Raw genomic sequence first — 19,817 nt, 5'->3', positions numbered from 1 at the left:
CACATAGACATATAAACAACATTAAAAGCTTGATTTTCACTACAGGGTGACTTTAAAACAATACTGTGATTGGAAGTAAAATAACTGGAACAGAAATTGCAGTATCAAGACATGGGCAAGTAAATAGAAAGGTAAAAATACGGGATATACAGTTGAATACTGTAATTGGCGCTGAATTTGACAAGCAAAATAATAACAGCAAGCTACTGTTTTTCTTACGAGATAATACAGTATTTTTTAGTCTAGTCAGACGTGCGACGAGCTTGCTTGAGCCCGCTCTTAACTGAGGAAAATCACGACGCATCAAGTCCCATCAACAGGCGTACAGTCAAATAGGTTTAACATTACAAATCTTCAATATTGTATTACGTTCTTCCGTGTGCTTGTAGGCTTTATTCTTCTTCTTTACCCTTTAAGGTCTGACTGAAACACTTCTAGGCGTACTGTATGTGCTGCCCCCACCAGTTCCGGAAAAATTGCAGCCTCGCTACCTTCGTTACCATTGGTACTTACACTACTGTAGAAAAACAAGTTTCGTCAGGATTTTAAAATGTTGTTACCGACTTGGTACCGAAGTATCGGTTCTCATGACATCTCTTTTTGAAACCTCATTCATTTCTGTATTTGGATCCTTAAAGGGATAGTTCAAGCAAAAAATGAAAATTATTTTACTCTCCCTCATGTCAGACTTCCTTTCTTTTGTGGAATTAGAACATAAAACAAATGCTGAGAAATGTCTCAATGGTTTTGTCCATACAATAGAAGTCAGTGGTAACCAAAACTGGTTGGCTACCAACATACTTAGTAATATTATTTTGTATTCCACGGAAGAAAGTAAGTCATACAGGTTTGGAACAACATGAGGGCAAGTAAATGACGACAGAATTTTCTTTAATGGTCTTCAACTGACAAAAGATTCATGCTGCCTAGTGCCCACACAGTTAACCATCTACTTTTAATGATTTAAAGAAAGTTTAAGAACATCTCGTTTCCAAAACAAGCACAAAGCCTTGAAGGAATATTCCATTTCCTCTCTCTATTGCAGACTGCACTCAGATGCACAAAGTACATTTAGCACATGTCAAGTTTGACATGACAGTAGACCCATTAGCAAAAGGGGTTTTAACATTCTAATCTCCAAGCCTAAAGAAAGGACAGCAATTAGCATGCTGTTAGTGCTCAATTAAGCCCTTTTTCTGCCTGTAGTTGAAAAGATGGGACGCAGCTTTGAGGATAGCTGAAAGGTCACCAATTCACTTCCCTGCCGTTTAGCGCTGAGCATTGAACAGAACAGACCTGAACCAGAATGCCCTTCTTTTTATAACTTTTACCACTGCAAGCTCTGCACTTACACTTCACAATGTAAATCTATGTGGAATGATATCAACACAGAGCTTTAACTTCAAAATACAGCATGATACAGTCCTGAATTATAACCAAAATTGTGTCAGTTCAGATGTGTTGATTATTTACAATCTAAAACAAAGAGATGCTTTGAACAGATTTAAAGATGTGGGATTTGAATCGCATCATGAGCACCCACACACAGCTGCGCCATCAGAGAAGTGAGAAACATCCAGGCACATCTGAAATCACACATTCCCAGCATGCCTTTGTCCACCCATATACCCCCCTCAGCCACATAGCCCCCCGGTCACAGCACATTCACAGCCGTGTGTGTGGACCCCAATGAAGCCAAACATTCTGATGAGAATGACAAAGACAAGCTCTGTTCTGCCCCGCTAGCAAGTCTGTTTGATTTATTTCTGTCACAGTGCCTTAGAAAGAAAAAACTGCTAAAAATTTCAAGTAAATTATTCATGTTGTTTTGTGCTCTGAAAAACAATCCACAAAATCAAGCAGTGATTCAGTATTAGGCAAAAAACAAATAATGTTCTACAGTTCTAATGTCAATGTTCTACAAAAGCACCATTGCAGAGACGAAAACCTTTAACACTAATCCATTAATTATATATATATATATATATATATATATATATATATATATATATATATATATATATATAAAATTGCTTACAAACTAAATCAGAAAATTAAAATGTTTTCTAAAATGTCTGCCATTGCATTTTACAGATGCCAAAGCTGAAAAATCAGGGCATTAGAAGGAAGAGACATCTGTCTGTCAAAACACAGCCAACTGAAAAAGTCAGCCGCTGAATGCTGGTGCAATATAATCCCAGAGGGTCTTTTGTAGAGGCCACTTAGTATTCCATCCATTTCCATTACATCTGATGTTATATGGATGTATCCTTCCTTCTGGGCCAGATGATGTCAGCATACTGACAAGGGTTCCGCTATTGCTGGATATCCTTGGATGATCTTATTATTCTGTGCTGCAGGGAAGATGTCTAAACCAATCACGCCCTGTTAAAAAGTTGGGGTCGAGACTGTAATTATGAGGCTAAGTATGTAAACAAAGCACCTTTCATTACAGACATACAAATGACATTCAAAACAGCCCAAACTCAATCAACGGTTTCATTAGTGGCTCTGATACTCGGAGAATTTGCAATATGTGCATCTCTTTCTGGTGCTATACTAAGGAAAGGTTAATAATCCCCAGAAGACAATTAACCTAATAGAAGCGTGATACAAGCAGATGGACAAAAAAAATGAGGTATACCTGATGTTGTGGGATTTGCGCTTGATCTCATTCCAGCAGAGATTCATGTCGTGATCAGGGTGTTTGTTCCTCTGCCCCCTGCACTGGGTGGGCAACTCCTGCCCCTCAGGATCCACCGCCGACTGGCAGGGTACACAGTGGCATCCCGGCCACGAGGGCCGCCCTGCAGCTGCAACACACAGTTAAGGATTTAGAGAACTCCCATAAATCACACTAATTATTATAAAACTCTGTGCTCAAGTTAAAAGTAGTTTAAGTAAAAAAAAAAAAATTAAAAAAAAAAAAGTTACTTTTTTTATGGTTTTTTTTACACTTCCCTCATCTTGTGTGTCATGCAACGATTAATTCTGATGTGGTTTTCTTTTCATTAGTGGAGCAAAATAATACAAAAAACAAATGAAAGTTTGTTACAAAAAAAAGTTACTTGATATTAACTGCTTGTTTATGGAACAGTGTAGGCTTATGAAAGCAATATCACAGTTGGTGCCCACATCTGAACCACGGCTCTGTTGATATCCTGAAGCACAACACTCTTACTTGCATAATATTGCTCGATTATACAGTAGCCTTTTTTCATCATATTACCTTTTTATATTGAGAGAGATTAGAAGTAAGAGGAAGAGATGACTCACTCAAAAAAAAAAAAAAAAACATTTTGCCACACATTATATGGCGGCTGTAGGAATGGAAGTCCCACTTTTCCATTAAAAGAGCCAACTGGCTGTTTTTTTAATCCTGGAATTAATGCCCATGTGCCTAAAAATACTGCAATTTTAGCTGAAGAAGCAATTTTAGGATACCATTGTTGTCAGATATGGATATATTTGCTGATATAATGATAATTTTGACAAACAGCTTTGGCGATTTCGTCTTTTACCATTCAAGTAGAGCTGTACAGTATTCAATTGAAAAGAAGGTTCTCTGCGCTTCTGTAATCCACAAACAATCCGGTGCAACCAGGGCAGGACAAAACAAACAAAAGGAATCGCCGGTGCAGCACAGATGTCTACTAATTAAAATATTTATTTAAGGTGCATAACAATGAATGACTAACGTTTCGATGTAAAGTTACATCTTCATCAGAGTCCTTGGAGAGAATGAGCAATGAAGCCATTAATAAGGCGTTGGCCACCCAAAAATACACCCCTCTAAACCAAGGTGCCACACTCACGAATCAGTCAATAAAGGGCAAGTACCCACATACAGATTAAAAAAAAAAATATATATAAAAATAATAAAAAATAAAAATAATAAAAATAAAAAAAGGGAAGAAAAGAAAAGTAATATAAAGTTCACAATACAATGGGAATAAAAGTATATTCATCTTAGGTACTGTATTTTAATATGCTTAAGTGTTTAGAGAAAGCATGTTAAACTCAATTCTTCATTTAGACCTAAAGGTTCTCGAGTGTTAAGTGTATGTATCCAAAACGCTTCCCTGCATAGGAGTTTATTGATAATATCACCACCTCTGGGTGGGGGTGTGATTTTCTCAATTCCCCAAAACTTCAATGATGCAGGGGAACCATGATTGGCCTGCTTATAGTGCCTCGCCATGGCATATGTTAAGTTCTGGGTACGAATTGCTGTTTTGTGTTCAGCTATCCTTAGTTTAAGTTGACGTTTTGTTTGACCTATGTACACCAGTCCACAGGGACACTTTAGAAGGTATACTACGCGAGTACTGTTACAGTTGATAAATGAAGAAATAGAATATTTCTTACCAGTGCGGGGATGTGAAAAATCTTTCGCATTGGTCGAATTGGAGCATTGCACACAGTTGCCACATTTATAGAAACCCAGAGGTGGGCTGGGAAGCCAAGTAGTAGAGGGTGGGATAGTCATATCTGAGTGGACCAATCGGTCACGAATGTTGCGGGCGCGTCTGAAAATGAACCTGGGCGGCTCAGCGCAGATGTCTTTAAGTGTCGGGTCACTGTTAAGAACGTGCCAATGTTTGCGAATGATGTTCTTTATTCTTCCTGCTGCTGGAGTGTAGCTAGTGGAAAAAAATACTTTGGATGTCGTGTGAGGCTTAGGTTTTTTTCTTTAACAATGAGGCACGGTCTGTATTAAAAGCCCTATCCCATGCTTTAGAAATATCAGATTTATCATAACCTCTTTGATCGAAAAGACGCGCTAGGTGGGCTGCTTTTGACATAAATTCACTTGTGGTACTACAATTTCTTCTGACTCGTAGGAACTGGCCCACTGGTATATTGCGAATCAGATGAGGCGAGTGATTACTGTCTGCTCTTAACAGGGTATTCCTGCTAAGAGGTTTACGGTAGATAGTAGATTGTAAGATATTATTTGCGTCCTTAGAAATGGTAAGGTCTAAGAAATCAATGGATTTCTGCTTGTTAAATTCCATAGTAAAAGACAAATAATCTGTAGTAGAATTTACATAAGTCAAAAAATGATTTAACTCACTAGGTGTGCCCTTCCATATTAATAGAATATCGTCTATGTATCTGCGCCAAAGTGACATTTTAGAATGGAACGGGTTATTTTCAGTATTCTGTATATATTTTTCTTCCCATAGACCCATCACCAAACAAGCATATGAGGGTGCAAACGAGGACCCCATTGCAGTCCCCATAAGTTGTAAATCGAATTTGTCATAGTATTTGAAAAAATTATTAGATAGAATGATCTCGACAAGATTAACAAGAACTTCTGATGGGGGCAAAACATCAGTGGGGCGTTTGGTAAGGTAATACAATATGGCTTGTAGGCCTATATGGTGGGGTATGCATGTATAGAGACTTTACATCCAACGATACAAGGACATCATTGCTTTCACACTCCCAATTATCAATCAAATTTAAAACATCAGTTGTATCCCCAAGGTATGATGGTAAACTGTGAACATATTGTCTTAAAAAGAAATCAACAAATTGTGAGAGAGGCTCGGTTAGGCTTCCTATGCTAGAAACAATAGGGCACAAAGGAGGATCATCAAGTCGTTTGTGAATTTTGGGTAGACCATAGAATACTGGACATCGAGGATGGTCAATAAGCAGAAAAGCCTTTTCTTTATCGGTAATCCAGCCTTTTTTATGAGATGTATCAATAAATTCATTAATCATATTTTTTGTGCTGGAGGTAGGATTGTGAAGGAGGGGCTGATAATGTTTTTCATCATTTAATAATTTAAATATACCACAATCATAGTTCTTTAAGCCCATAACCACAACAGCGCCCCCCTTGTCGGCTGGACGAATAATAATGTCATGTCTAGATTCCAAAGAGCGTAGCGCATCCAGTTCACTTTTTTCCATATTTCTATTTTTAGAAGGAAAGGGCCTACTTATTTTAGCCATGTCTTGCTCAACTAGCTGACTAAAAGTGACAATGGTGGGATTTAGATTAGAAGGCAAAAACCTTGATTTCTTTTTAAAGGGGGTCATTTATCTGGGGGTCTCTCTAGTATTAGAATCATAGTTTCTGCATACAGTATGACCGTTGGATAAGAGATTGGACCTAGAAAAGAAATGTTTAAGATGAAGCTGTCTAAAGAATATGAATGAGTCCACTTTAAGAGAGAAAGAGTCACTATGATTCGACGGGGCAAAGGAGAGTTTAGAGGGGTGTATTTTTGGGTGGCCAACGCCCCCTTTATCACACCTGTTGATGATCCTTATTAATGGCTTCATTGCTCATTCTCTCCAAGGACTCTGATGAAGATGTAACTTTACATCGAAACGTTAGTCATTCATTGTTATGCACCTTAAATAAATATTTTAATTAGTAGACATCTGTGCTGCACCGGCGATTCCTTTTGTTTGTAGAGCTGTACAGTACTTGCATGCCTAGGGGTGGGTATCGTTTAAAATACTGATTTTACACTCAAATACACTATACTGATACCTTGACTTCGATACCGGCTCCTGAACGATACTTTTTTCGATACCAATTTTATAAAATCCGTTTTAACAAGATTACATTACATATTACCTAAAAAAAAACTGTTTGTTGACTTTTTACAAACTCAATGACTCATATTGGCCACTGGGAATATTTGCCTCGCGCTCAAGTGCACGCATAAAGCTTGCTGCAAAGCACTGGCAAAAGTAGCCAAATGATTATGAATGTATCAGGAAAAAATAGCAAGGAGACATTTTAATTGTTTATTAATAAAGTAGTGTTTTCTGAGTCAGTGTTGGCTGCAAAGAAGTTAATGTTGCTGACTCGTCATCTCCGCAGTATAGTGAACGCGCACATGCCTTATAGAGAGAAATGCACCTTTCATTTAGATTACATAATCGGAGAGTATTTGTTTTCGTAAAGTAAACATTTCAAGCTTTCTATGCCTATTTGTCATGTTTGTGGTAGCCTATACGCTGAGTTTCGGTTTATTTGTGACGCGCTCTTGCAGTCGAAGACGAAGCAACTTTCTGACAGAAAAGTATAAGGGAAAAAGGGGCTGTGTTTTGGGAAGTAACCTGAGCCAGACTTGAACTATACCAGTCACACCACATCTACATCATATACACAATTATAATCAAACAGAAGTGATCCCTAAAATAACCATAAAAAAACAAATACCCATTTGTACATATGCACCTCAGCTGAACCCTGAAGCACACGGCAGATAAATACAATATCAGTAATGTCTGAGGGTCACGTAAGCGCTGTTTCTCTCAGCCAGAGCGGCAGTAACTCTGCTGTTACTTAAAGTATCGCTGGAATTCAGCACACGTCCAGAGCAAAGGGACGGAGACACAATCATTCCAGCAAAAGTCTCATGATTAAGGAGCTTTCCCTCAGTCATGAAACCCTTGTGTCTTGTTCAGTGCCGCTGTCAGACTGCCTTTATGTTCCTCTCTTTGCCTTTCATTAGTCCCAGGGAGTGACTAGCCATAGGGAGCACTACATTTCCAAAATGTTTGCACTAAGCATTTTCCATCAAACACTCAAAGTTAATCTTTAAAACACTAACAGTTTAATATCATTAAAACGTTGTGATGCCTAATTTATGTGGCATTTAAAATAATTGATTTTACACAAAAAACTATATAAATTTAATATCTGCCATTTAGCAGTGATTGACCATAGCATGAAAATAATGGATCATTACAAATTCACCAAGTAAAAAAAAAAATTATAATAAAAAATAAATACAACCTTTCTATTTCATTTATTGAAAATGTTGTATAGTCATCCCATCCCGGTTTAGCCCCATCATCCCACAAATCATGTACAGTACTCAAGCCCTCCTCTGAGACCCCCTGCTAAATGACCATAACGACATACTGTCACCTAGTCACTGCTGCACAATCTCAGCCGACATCTGTGCAGAAATAAACACATCCGGCTGTCCGGGCCCATACGGCCGTGACACAGCCAAAACAAACAGAACCTGAGATGTGTCTCAATGAAAAATTCTGTATGCTATGTTCCCCAGAGCAGTAAGTGAATTAATGTCTCCACACGGCTCTAATGCGTCCCTCCTCAGGCGGTTCCTCTTAATTCACAGTAATTTTTCAGTCTTTCTTGAATCTCTCTCTCCCTGTTTAATGCACTGTCTGTGTGATTAATCCTGGTTGTTTATGGTTCATCAGATAGCTAGATGAGGGCGTCAGATATTGTTAAAACTCAAAATGATCTGAAGACATTGAGGGGTGAACACCTGCAGTGCAGGATCTCTTCCTGTTTTGTGTTTACGTGCCATTACGAGTCCCCGCTCACGCCCTCAACCCTCAGTGATTTGTGTGTTAGACAAAAATTTTGCTGAATCGGCTCAAAACAAAAACGGTTGCGGAAATGAGCCTCTGGCGAGGACTTGCAGAGAGGCTTCTCCTCCAATCAGAGACGACTGGATGGAGTGTGTTCCGCTGTCCACTGCCAGGACCCTGCACCACTTCATTGGGTCCAGGCAGCACATGGACTGGCATGCCTACAGAAATCCTAGGCCTCCCATGCCAAACATACACAAACATGCACAAATTTACACCAATTCCTTGTGGATGCAATTCTATGGAATTCAAATGGAGTCTGGAGCTTACTGTCATATGGTCAGGACTTGACAACAAGGACTACCCGATGGCCCAGGGCCAGCGCGAAAGACACTTGGGCCAGTTGAAGGAACTGTCACCATCCCGATCAAACCAATGCTGCATCTTCATGGAAGTTGATAATTAGCAATTTTTTATATTAATATAAAATGTAATTAAATTTAACAATTTAAAATGTAAATATTCAAGCGCACGTAGAGGCGAAGGTACCTGCGCCTCTCAGTTTGGTACTCGCACTCTGTGTGTGTGTGTGATAAGTTTTGTATTCACAGCAACACACATCCAAAGCGTGCGCCCAGAACACCGCGTCTCACAGTGCGAATTACTCTTACGTATTCCTGAGCTTGCACCGACATATTCACACAAAATTATGTCAAATTGCCCATCTTGTCAAGTATCATCGTAAACAGTCGGTTAGAGCTGCACGATTAATCGTTAAAAGATCGCGATCTCGATTAAACCCAACCCCCCACGTGATCTTCATCCTGCATTTCTACGATCCTGTCAATGATATTCAACGAGATAACGCGCTAGGGGTGGAACAGATCGCACTAGATTCGGTTCGGCACGCATGCCAAAAACCGGGACTCGCGCATTATCTGTCCGCACAGGCACAGCCACACACGCTCGAAACGCAGAGAGAGAGAGAGAGAGAGAGAGAGAGAGAGAGAGAGAGAGAGAGAGAGAGAGGCGCGTTTCAGACAGCGCTCGAATGAAGAATTGATTCCTCTTTCGCGTTTCCTTGCCCTTGAACGGACACATAAACACAAAACTGTCAAAATACCGGTCTAAATGACCGTTTATGTCATATGTGAACAGCTGAGAAAGAAACGGATATTTGTCAGTTTTTTCCGGTCCGTGCAGTCGGTCTTAAAGTGACAGCACACACTTAATATTATACATAATACTGTTTTGTGTGTCATTGATATAAATAAAACAATAAAATACAGCTTTATTAACAAAGATTAAACTATATTTAATTTATACAGTGACAAATAGTGTTATTTCACATTTAGGCTTAATTATTCATTTCTGTACCTGAATATACTGTTCGACTTTGTACACTTTGTTATTTAGTATTAATCTCTGCATGTAATTTGTGTATTTGTTCTTATTTTATTACTGACTGTTCACTTGTTTTAAATAATGTGTGAACTTTATCAGTTAGGCTAGTAGTTTTTAATGTAGTAGCTATCGAAAAACTTCAACTGAGCTTTAAGTAATAAATGAAAAGCAAAGTTATTATAAACTTATCTCAATTAAACACTTATCTTAAACTACAGCATGAGATGGTTAAAAACAAAACTGCTCAATCACAAAGTACCAGCGGCCAGACGAAACGAACGTCTATAAAAGCAACGCTATTCAGCGCAACACCATACCCAAAAATGTTGATAGTGTTTCTTGCTAAGAATCTTTAATAGGTCTAGCCTGGCGTAATAGGCTACCTTTGAATGTTGTCAATGTTTAATTGTCATTTTTTATTTATTTAAATTATTCGTTTACGAGGATTAGTCTGATCATTGGCAGAGGTATTTGTACACCATTGAGGGCATATTTATGAATACAAATATTGATGTTAGATAATAAAATACCTAAAAAGCTACACATTGTCCCTTTAACATAAGAATAATTAATGTGCATTTAATTCTTCAAAGTAATCATATTTTGGCTGTTGGCTAAACAAGTGAAAACGCATTAACATACAGTTAGACAAGAGTCCCCTATAAAATGAAGGCAGATTTGAACTGAAGGTTATTAATTGAATTAATGATTTTTTGGTATTGTTTTGTGCCATATAATTGGTTTACATTTTGTGGGGGGAAAAGGGGCATTAAATAACCTATAACAGCTGATTTAATGGAAGGTTCCTAATGTGACAACTTACCTCATATACATACAATCAGGGCTTGACATTAACACCCGCCAACCCGCCAAATGCGGGTGGATTTTGCTTGTGGCGGGTAACATAGTCACTCCAACTAGCCACTTTGGCGGGTTGAATAATTGTAGTCTTTTCAAAAGGCATCTGAAATAAGTGTGACACTACAACTCCCATGAGTATTAGGGCTGTCAACGAATATTCTAAATTCGAATATATATTCGAATAGTTTTAAAAAACAGAATTTCGAAGGTGAAAATGAATATTCGAATGTGGAAAAACGCCCGCGGTAGCAGAGGCGCGGCTGTCTGCTTTGCGAGTTGGCGCGCTGCCTGAGGTATCAGGGACAGGTAACAGGAAGAAGCGTTAACGTTAAACAGAAATATTACTATAGTGTGGGCTACTGTACTGACTGAATAGATATTGCATGAATAAGGTAGGTTAGATACAGCATTTTCATGCACTGCAGGCTTCCACTGGTTTGATTATTTACCGTTTCATGTCAAGGAAAAGTTCCATGTTTACCACAGCACAGCTCGCTCGGAGCGTTCAATGTCGGTTCTATATAGGCTACTGTAAAACTTCAATTAATGTTAATAATATTTGTTTCAATCACTGAATGAAGCCTGCTATATAAGAGTCTATATAAGATAATATAGGCTATAACTTAAATTGCTTGCACAAAACTCTTGATCAGCACTCAACATTGGCTTTGTTGTTGTTCATTTAAACCGTTATGCGCAGAGAGCGTGACGCCTCATTCGCGCCGCAAGACCTCCAGACGCGCGTAAACGCGTCTTTACAATGAAATCACTCGCGCCAGACGCTCTATTTGGTGTGAACGCAGCATGAACGTGAGGGCAAGAGAGAGAGAGTGCCTGCGAGTGAGCGAGAGTGAGGTCTGCGGTCTTGGCCATTAGTTTATTTACTTGTTTTTGTGTAGGTAATACGTTGTCAAATATGTTTAAACTTAAATAAACTACCTATACAAGTAGTTATGTCTCTTTGTATTAATTTGTCCTGTTATTGACGTAATGCGCGTCATTGACAAAATGCGCAACCAGATGTTCAAATAGTTCAAATATAGGCTATGTGTTTTTTTTAGAGGGAATATTCGAACGTCATTTTTTAGCAATTTTGACAGCTCTAATGAGTATTACATGCACACAGTGTTGCCTTGCGCTTGCGCGCTAGTGACCGACAACACAGAAACGAAGAGACAGCTAGCTGCCCTGCTGGAGTTACGTCGTATGTCGGTGGAGCTATGTGGCGACATATAATACATAATACATGGTTTTATTAAAAAAAGGAGCTTTACACACAACCTTATCAGAGCTAATGATAATGACCTGTATTGTTATGTATTTATGTAGTCTTGATTTGGGTGTGTACAGTGGTTTTACATTTAAAAGGGTTGTAAATCTTCATAATAAATTTTCAAGTAAATTTTGCCATAGTCAACTTTTATCAGGTAATTTCACAACAACAAAAATGTGGCTAGTAAAAATGTTGTGTGGCTAGTAACTTTGGAAAACCACTAGCCACATTGGCTAGTGAGCAAAAAAGTTAATGTCAAGCCCTGCATACAATATACCCTACAATAAAGAACTGTATCTTTTGTCCCTTGGGAAATAAAATTGGAAGCAAAAGTAGCAAAAGTATATGCCTACATAGAAATTTACTTTCAGAATACAGAAAATTAAACTACACTGAACATACACTTCCGTTCAAAAGTTTGGGGTCAGTATTTTTTATTTTTTTTCTAAAGAATTGAATACTTTTATTCAGCAAGGATGCATTAAATTGATCAACATTTTCAGTAAAGACATTTATAATGTTACAAAAGATTTCTATTTTAAATTAATGCTGTTCTTCTGAACTTTCTTTTCATCAAAGAATCCTGAAAAATGTATCACAGTTTCCACAAAAATATTAAGCAACACAAATGCTGAAAATTCAGCTTTTGCAATGACATGAATAAATTACATATTAAAATATATTATAATAGAAAAGATATTTTAAATTGTAATAATTTCTCACAATTTTTGTTACATGCAGGTGAGCATAAAACTTATTTTACATTAAATATTATAATAAAAAATAATTTAAAAAAAAGTTCTTACATACCTAAAAATTTTAAATGGTATAAGTATATTCACTGGTTAAAAAGTTCATTTCATTGGATCTTTGTTGCTTAATACACATTACAAATAAAGGTCTAATTCATTATGCAAGTTCATGTATACAGTATATTCTTTCTTCTTGGTTCAAACCATTTTATGCAATACAAGAGAAAGTTATGGACAGACTTCATTGTATCTCTAGTTGACTCAGAGGTGCACAACATACAGTATACAAAAGGAAGGTCAAAGCTGAGCAAATCTACTGACACACTATGTGCAGAACATTTCACTGACCAGTGCTGAGCCACAGAGCTTTAAGTACTTCACTTTGCTTTCAAAGACAGACTATTTCCATGTCACTAAAATACAACACTCAGTTGGTAGAGCAATGTCATCTCAAATGCCTTAGAAACATGAAAGTCAGGTGATCAAAGCATGTAAAGGAGAAATACAGGATATGTAACATTTAAAAAGCCGGCCTCAGACCTCAGTGCATTGTGAAAAACGTCTGTCTTTGAACCCTACAGTCAACAGGACAGTGATAGTTCTTACCTCAGAGTGGAGACCACTTCAGAAGCTCTGCCTCTGACACCAGCATGTGCATTCAAGAGCCTGTCTCTCGTTATATACACATATGGATCCTCTCCTTTGTCATCCACAGTGGGTGAGTTAGGCTTACAGAGACGGCCTGCTGTTTATGGTCTGGAAGGAGTGCTCAAATGCTGCAGAAGTCCTACAATCAAATGCACTATTGTCCTACACATTCCACATCACACCAACCTGACTTGTCCACCCACCGGGCTAGCAAAATGCCATGTACATAATCCGGCAGGCTGCAACTGGCTGCCCGCCTGTCTAAGTGACACTCAACACATGGCAGCTGGCCACTGTCCGCCTCTCTGGCCTACCCAGAGTCCTCCTGTTGTGCTGAGTTTTCCCTACCTCTCCAACAAACTCCAACTCACCTCTGTGTATTCATTACTTCGTGGCTGGACCAAATGATGTGATTAGGTTTATCCGTTGAGGCCCAACTCAACTAAAGGTAGTCTTAGTCACATAATGCGTTTTCTTACAACGAGTCGCAAGTTATAAGAAGTTCAACTTTCAAAAAACGCATTTCTAGACCTTGCGCTTTTTCCGGTTTAAGCAAAAACTCGTTCTGTGAACTGGCCCTTAGGTGACTTCTTTCAAATAATTACAAAACTTTTGAACGGTAATTATGTACACAGCTAATTTTGAATGACTGTGAATGGTGATCAGCTAACGGTGCTATGCTAAACAGCCAAACCTTGCGCATTACATACAACCCTAGACCAAGCCAAAATCTGCTAACGAAAGCAGAATCTTAGGTTTCAGTGCAACTTTGGTTCGGTTTAACAGAGCACAAAAACAGTTTGCCCTCTCCAGAAAAGCTATTATCCCCTCAATGACAAATAGTAATCTTCTGTACAAAAACATGCCACATGCACACTTATTTATGAAGGCAGTGCCCTTGTTTTCCACTCTGAGAGCAGCATTGGAAATTAGACCTCCATTTGCATTAGCAGTCATTATCCCAGGCTATGGTATGACAGGACATTATTCCGGCCCTTGCGTAGTGCACCTTTTGTCTCTGTGCATCAGATGAACAATTGATGAGCAAATGTTTTATTCATACGTGTGTACGAGTACACTTAAGTGCCGAAGGTCTAGCAGACAAACCTCAGCAGACTACTTATCCATGCCACAAACTGATTGGAACCTAGCCATGCCCCACGCAATAGACCTTTTGCTGGATTGGAAGAAAAAAAAAGGGTGAACAGACTCTGGTCGGAAAGGAGTGGAGCCCTCTACACCAAACTAAATCTTCTGAGTTACATCTATAGATCTCTAGGCTGGATAGACTCTCCAGTAAAGCACCTCTCATATGCCTGACTCTCTACTCAAGGGGAGAAGACATCAGGGAAATACAGAAAACCAAAGTAGCAACCTAAAGTGATGTAGACATCGTTAAGTTTCAAGCATGTTTTCTCCAATTGAGCAGTGCTTCAATGTGATTGGAAGGTTAGGCTTATTAACCATTGTGAGTATCGCTGAGAATAAATTTGAATACAGCTATATAAGGTAAAGCCCTATTCGAACGGGACTAGTTTTCCAGGGGGATGTTAAAGAAATTCTTGTTTCACAGACGTACTTTGCGAATTGAATCCCTTCCAAAAAAAATTGTAAAAAGTAAAAATTCCAGACCTACGTGTTTTCGGCAAACTCAACGGTCCTCTGAGTAATCTAATCCCATCTGAATGTGAATGTCTGTGATTCTTGATGTTGTATTATCCTAATGCTTTGCCTCCTATATATTTTTTTATATATCATTAGCACACCAATCTTCAGCATGTTTTCATTTCGTTTCAACATGGATGGTATCTGACGATAAAATAACATTACAAAATGAATAAATGGAGCCAAATCGCAGAAACTGTGAAGACTGCCCATTTTAATATCAGTGTCAGGTAAAAGTAAGATACTTGTCTAGATTTCTCTTCTTACTTATGAAAGTTTATCATGAACAGCCACTGCTATAAACTTGTGAGGTTTTTATAAAAAAATTACAATTATAATCAACAACTAATACATTTCACGAGTTCACACTTACAAATAAGTCAGATAGTATAAATGTGTATTCCTCTTCATTTACCGTGCCATTTAAATTACTTAAGTAATTTACCGCACGCACCAGCATCAGTTGTGCGCTTGGTTCTTTTAGGCATTAATTTGCCACCATACATCTGTTATACGTAATCCATGTAAGCAAAGCAGATGACCTTTTGTAAAGCCTACATCTAGAAAACACATACTCCCACCTCTGTTATAATCATAGAGATGTTAGTCGTCCTAATCTGTACATAAAATCACACATCTAGTGATAAGGATTGTAACTCAAACATTGTTTAGAAAACTAGTCCCGTCCGAATAGGTCTTTAGTGTGCTGTAGAGCTCTTGCAGTTTAGTGGCATGACAAAATGCACTTGACAGCAGACAACCAGTTCTCATTGAGAGGTATTAAAATAATCCAATTTTGCTCTTTGTAAAATATCATAAAAAAGAAAGGGTGAGTAACATGAGCAGATATTTGAGAGGCATATTAAAGAAAAAACAGACCCAACAGACTGAAGCTAATGAGTTATGAAGGTGTGAAAATTTGTGACTGACTGAAAAGAAAAAGGCACAATCCGGTCAGTGATCATGTCATTGAAATTGTATATGTAATCTGACTCAGAGCAAATAACCATCAAGCAAACTCTTCAGTTGAAAATTCATAAGAATAATCTATTGAAAAGAAGAAGAATTGGCAATTTTTACAGGCTGGTTCAAAAATCCAATGTCCAGTGCAGTGTGCATTTATTTGTGCATTTATTTTCATCACGTCTTATAACTAAGACGATGGAGGGTCTGAAGAAATAATCAGTGGATAAAAAGACTTGAAAAGCTGGATGGGTGGAAAAGGAAGAATCAACAGATGTTGTGACATTTTTACAAGTCAAAATGGCAAACATGCCAATTACAGACTATGGAGCCATGTCTCTGACAGGAGTGCTGACAGCTTCTCGTTGCTATGCTAATGCTCTTTGTATGCACAGAACTTGTGTTTGGAATACATGCACATACAATATTGCAGAGTTATGACACACATAAACAGTGCAGACGGATTGAATTTATTCAGAGATTTATGCATGAAAACCTGTGCATATAAACATAGCTATTAATAAACATAGAAGCATATATAAATGCAATATATACACATCACTCGCACACAGTGATGGGAAATCGTGCTGCACACACAGAAACATTCAGGAGCACAGACATTTGTCGTCAACGCTGCCCCGCAACTTTTATTAATAAATTAGCTTCGCTACTGAATCACTACATTATGTTACTTAGCAACAAAGTGGTAACATCACTGTTTTTGAAGTAATTAAACGTAGGCTGAGTCCCAATTCGCCTACTTATACTAGTCTACGACCTAAAAGTATGTACTTTTTTTGTGAGGAAAAAGTACATACTTTTGAGTGTGTAGCAAAAGAGTATGCACGTTCTGGGACATACTTCGATGACGTCATGCAAGGTGAACGAGAACATGGTTGCCTAGTTACGCACACCGCGACTATTAACAAAACATTTTACATTTCATTCATTCTTATATGTCCAATATAATTTTATTTACTATTCCCATCTTTTTTTCCTCATTGTTTTTTCCACAATACATTTACAATGTGTTCTACCAAATTGAGGAGTGAAGCAGGGCGTCGTCGTAGATCAACCAAACGCAGGTCGTTTGTGAGGCGGCTGGTTCTGACGTTCATGTGCAATGTGTGTAACGAAAGCTACTTATTTTCTGAGTTAAAATATTTAAAGTTTATAGTATAACTATTGTTTAACGTATTTTATACTTATGTATAATACTCAAAAGTACCCCGATGAAAATGAACCATGCTTTTACTATAGTAAAAGTGTAGTAACCATCTTTGGTTGGACTGATAAAGTTAACATTTGTACAGCCACAGTATTACTACAAATAAGTCAGTGTGGTTAAACTATGGTTAGTGTAGTAAAAGGTGTTTATTTTCATAAGAGTTTATAGTAAGGTATAAATCTAAGACAGAAACATCAAAATACATAAAAAAAGACACTTGCATGACACTGTACTAGAGCCTTTTTATTTACCCTACAAGATAAACACGGTACTTTTTTGGCACAACATAACCCCATTAATATTACGATACAATATAAAATATAACTTTAATTAGGGTTAAACATTTGAATTCTTACACTTAAAAACTGAGGGCGCATCTCCGCTGCTGCATCCGTCCCTCCCGCACGCAATGGGTTGTGGGCAATATTAGCCGTTAGAGTGTGCATTGATCTGCACTTCGAATTCTAACCGGAAATAGTAGGCCATCCGGGTATCTTTGGAATACTCATTTCAACATACGATTTGGGACATACTAATTCTAGTTTCGCATACTATTTAGGACGGATAGTATGCGAATAGGGACTCAGTCGTAGCTTTATTGTTAGTAGAGAGACACTGCACAGGAGAAGGTAATTCACACACAAAGATTGGCTCGCGCTGCACTGACATTGGTCCAAAACTGATAATCGGTCCGTGAAGCACAAGTAAGTAGCGCAGTTTCATTCCGCTTTCATTCCATTTGCCATTTGATGTTGGGCAACGTTGTGGTGGTCGCGCCAGCGCAACTACTAAAAAACTTTTGGTTGCACCGGCAGAAGGGAAAAATGGTCCAACGAATCGTTCGGTTTGTAATGCGTACCGAACCGAAAGCCTCGTACCGAACGGTTCAATACGAATATGTGTTACACCCCTAAAACTGGTGCCACAGTGTCGGTGTCCGTGCCGGTACCAGTGTTCGTGCCGTTGTGTCCGTGCCTGTGTCCGTGTCAGTGCCCGTGTGTCCTTGTCGGTGTCCGTGTGTCCTTGTCGGTGTCCGTGCCGGTATCCGTGCTTGTGTCCGCGTTGATATCCATGTCGGTGTCGGTGCCCGTGCCAGTGTATCCGTGTCGGTGCCCGTGCCGGTACCACGGTGTCCGTGTCGGAGCCCGTGCAGGTACCAGTGTCCGGTGTGGTGTGTCCGACAGTAACACTGCTCTACAAAGGCAAAATACCTTAACTCACTAGAGTGTGGAACTGAGAAAAATGACTTTAAAGATTTTTAGTTGTCCCGCCAAATTAATTATATGTAGGACACTGGAAATCTGGCAATTAGATGTTTTAGTAATGACAATTATCTACATAAAAAAATCTTGAGCTCAAACTTGACTTTTGACCACTATTTTAAAGTTACAACAAAAAGTGAGAAGGCAAGGCCAAAAGGCAGTAACTTCCACATTATCAATATTTGGTTGCTGATCACCATTAACAAAATCATTATAGTAATATGTATAAAATCTAGTGATAGTGGCATTTATTTTGAATGATTTACAGTTACTTATAGCCATCTACTTATTGCTATCCTATGCTTTGGTTGCATTCTGATGGCATTATTACATGACAAAATACCTCCATAACGGTAAAGAGTATTTTCAATTGGTACCGTGGGTTAAGACTTGCTAAGCGCGCAATCAAAATGATCACGATAAAACAGATCCTCGTGCACCCGGGGACTGGTTTATAGCGGTGGATCTGAAAGACACATATACTTTCACATTCAGATAGCCCTCATCACAGGCGCTTCCCGAGATTCATGTTCGAAGACTGAGATTCAGCTGTCTGCCCTATTATTGTGCTTGTGCACTTCACTCGTCCTGCGTATTTATTCCGGACGCTGTGATTGTAGGTATAACCCGTTTGTAACAGCTGGTCTGATGTTGTATGCACCAGTACACTTGTTTCTTCATTATGTTGTATGCACCAATATACCCTTGTTGTTTCATTATCATCACTCCCTGTGACAAATTAGTCCAGTGTTAGCTCGACCGTGTTCAGGGCGGTGCTAAAGGCGCTGGCGCAGTTTTGGCACTCTGCAAGCTAGATGCGTGAGTGTTTCAACAAGGTCCGGTACCAGAACTGGGTGAGGCGTGGCTTTAGTTATTTGTTGTATTCACCTACTACAGCATGTGTAACATTTTTCTGTCAGCTCTGCATACATCCTTTGCGATCGATATCGCACATTTGTCAATGGAGCGGGTTCAGACCATACTAAATGTTCTGACCGCATTTGTGCAGGACAAAGCTCTGAGTGCGCACATCCAAAAAAAATTAAAAATCTCAATAACTCATTTTCGACCAACAACAAAGTTACGGTCTTCTGCTTTTGCACGGCAGAATAGAGATCACTTATTTGACATTGGATATATGAATAAAACTGCCCTGAATACAAAAGTCCTCAGATTCTCATACTGTCTTCAGATCAGTTACACATCTGCCTAATGAACAGTGGCTGTCTGTCACCATGCAGAGAGCTGAGCTCTAGAGGCCTTTAATAAGGTTAAGGAGGGGTGGTAACATATGTAGGATTCTGATGAGATTAGTCTGTGCGGTGTAAAACAGATGACAGCACAAACACTGTGCCTCATATCAAAAGAACTAGGTCTCTGCGTTGTGTAAGACTGCCTGAGAGTAAAACTAACTACTGCAGACAGGGGCAATTAGA

General features: G+C 38.7%; 1 protein-coding gene across 3 annotated transcripts in view; it reads right to left on the bottom strand.

The window, feature by feature from the left end:
* drp2 (dystrophin related protein 2) overlaps window positions 1–19,817 on the bottom strand; it is a 175,408-nt gene that overhangs the window by 84,468 nt on the left and 71,123 nt on the right. For 2 of the 3 annotated variants that reach the window (XM_084430709.1, XM_084430707.1), the window contains one exon: window positions 2,645–2,813. In XM_084430709.1, the coding sequence (XP_084286835.1) occupies window positions 2,645–2,691 (47 nt within the window). In that variant the 5' untranslated portion in view covers window positions 2,692–2,813. Of the gene's footprint in view, window positions 1–2,644; window positions 2,814–13,221; window positions 13,336–19,817 lie in introns of those variants that run through there. The other variant, XM_084430708.1, reaches the window with a different exon arrangement.

This window comes from Rutilus rutilus (assembly GCF_951802725.1).
Source record: "Rutilus rutilus genome assembly, chromosome: 14".
NCBI lineage: Eukaryota > Metazoa > Chordata > Actinopteri > Cypriniformes > Leuciscidae > Rutilus > Rutilus rutilus.
Note: the sequence above shows the minus strand (reverse complement) of the source record. Positions and strands in the feature narration are given on the sequence as shown.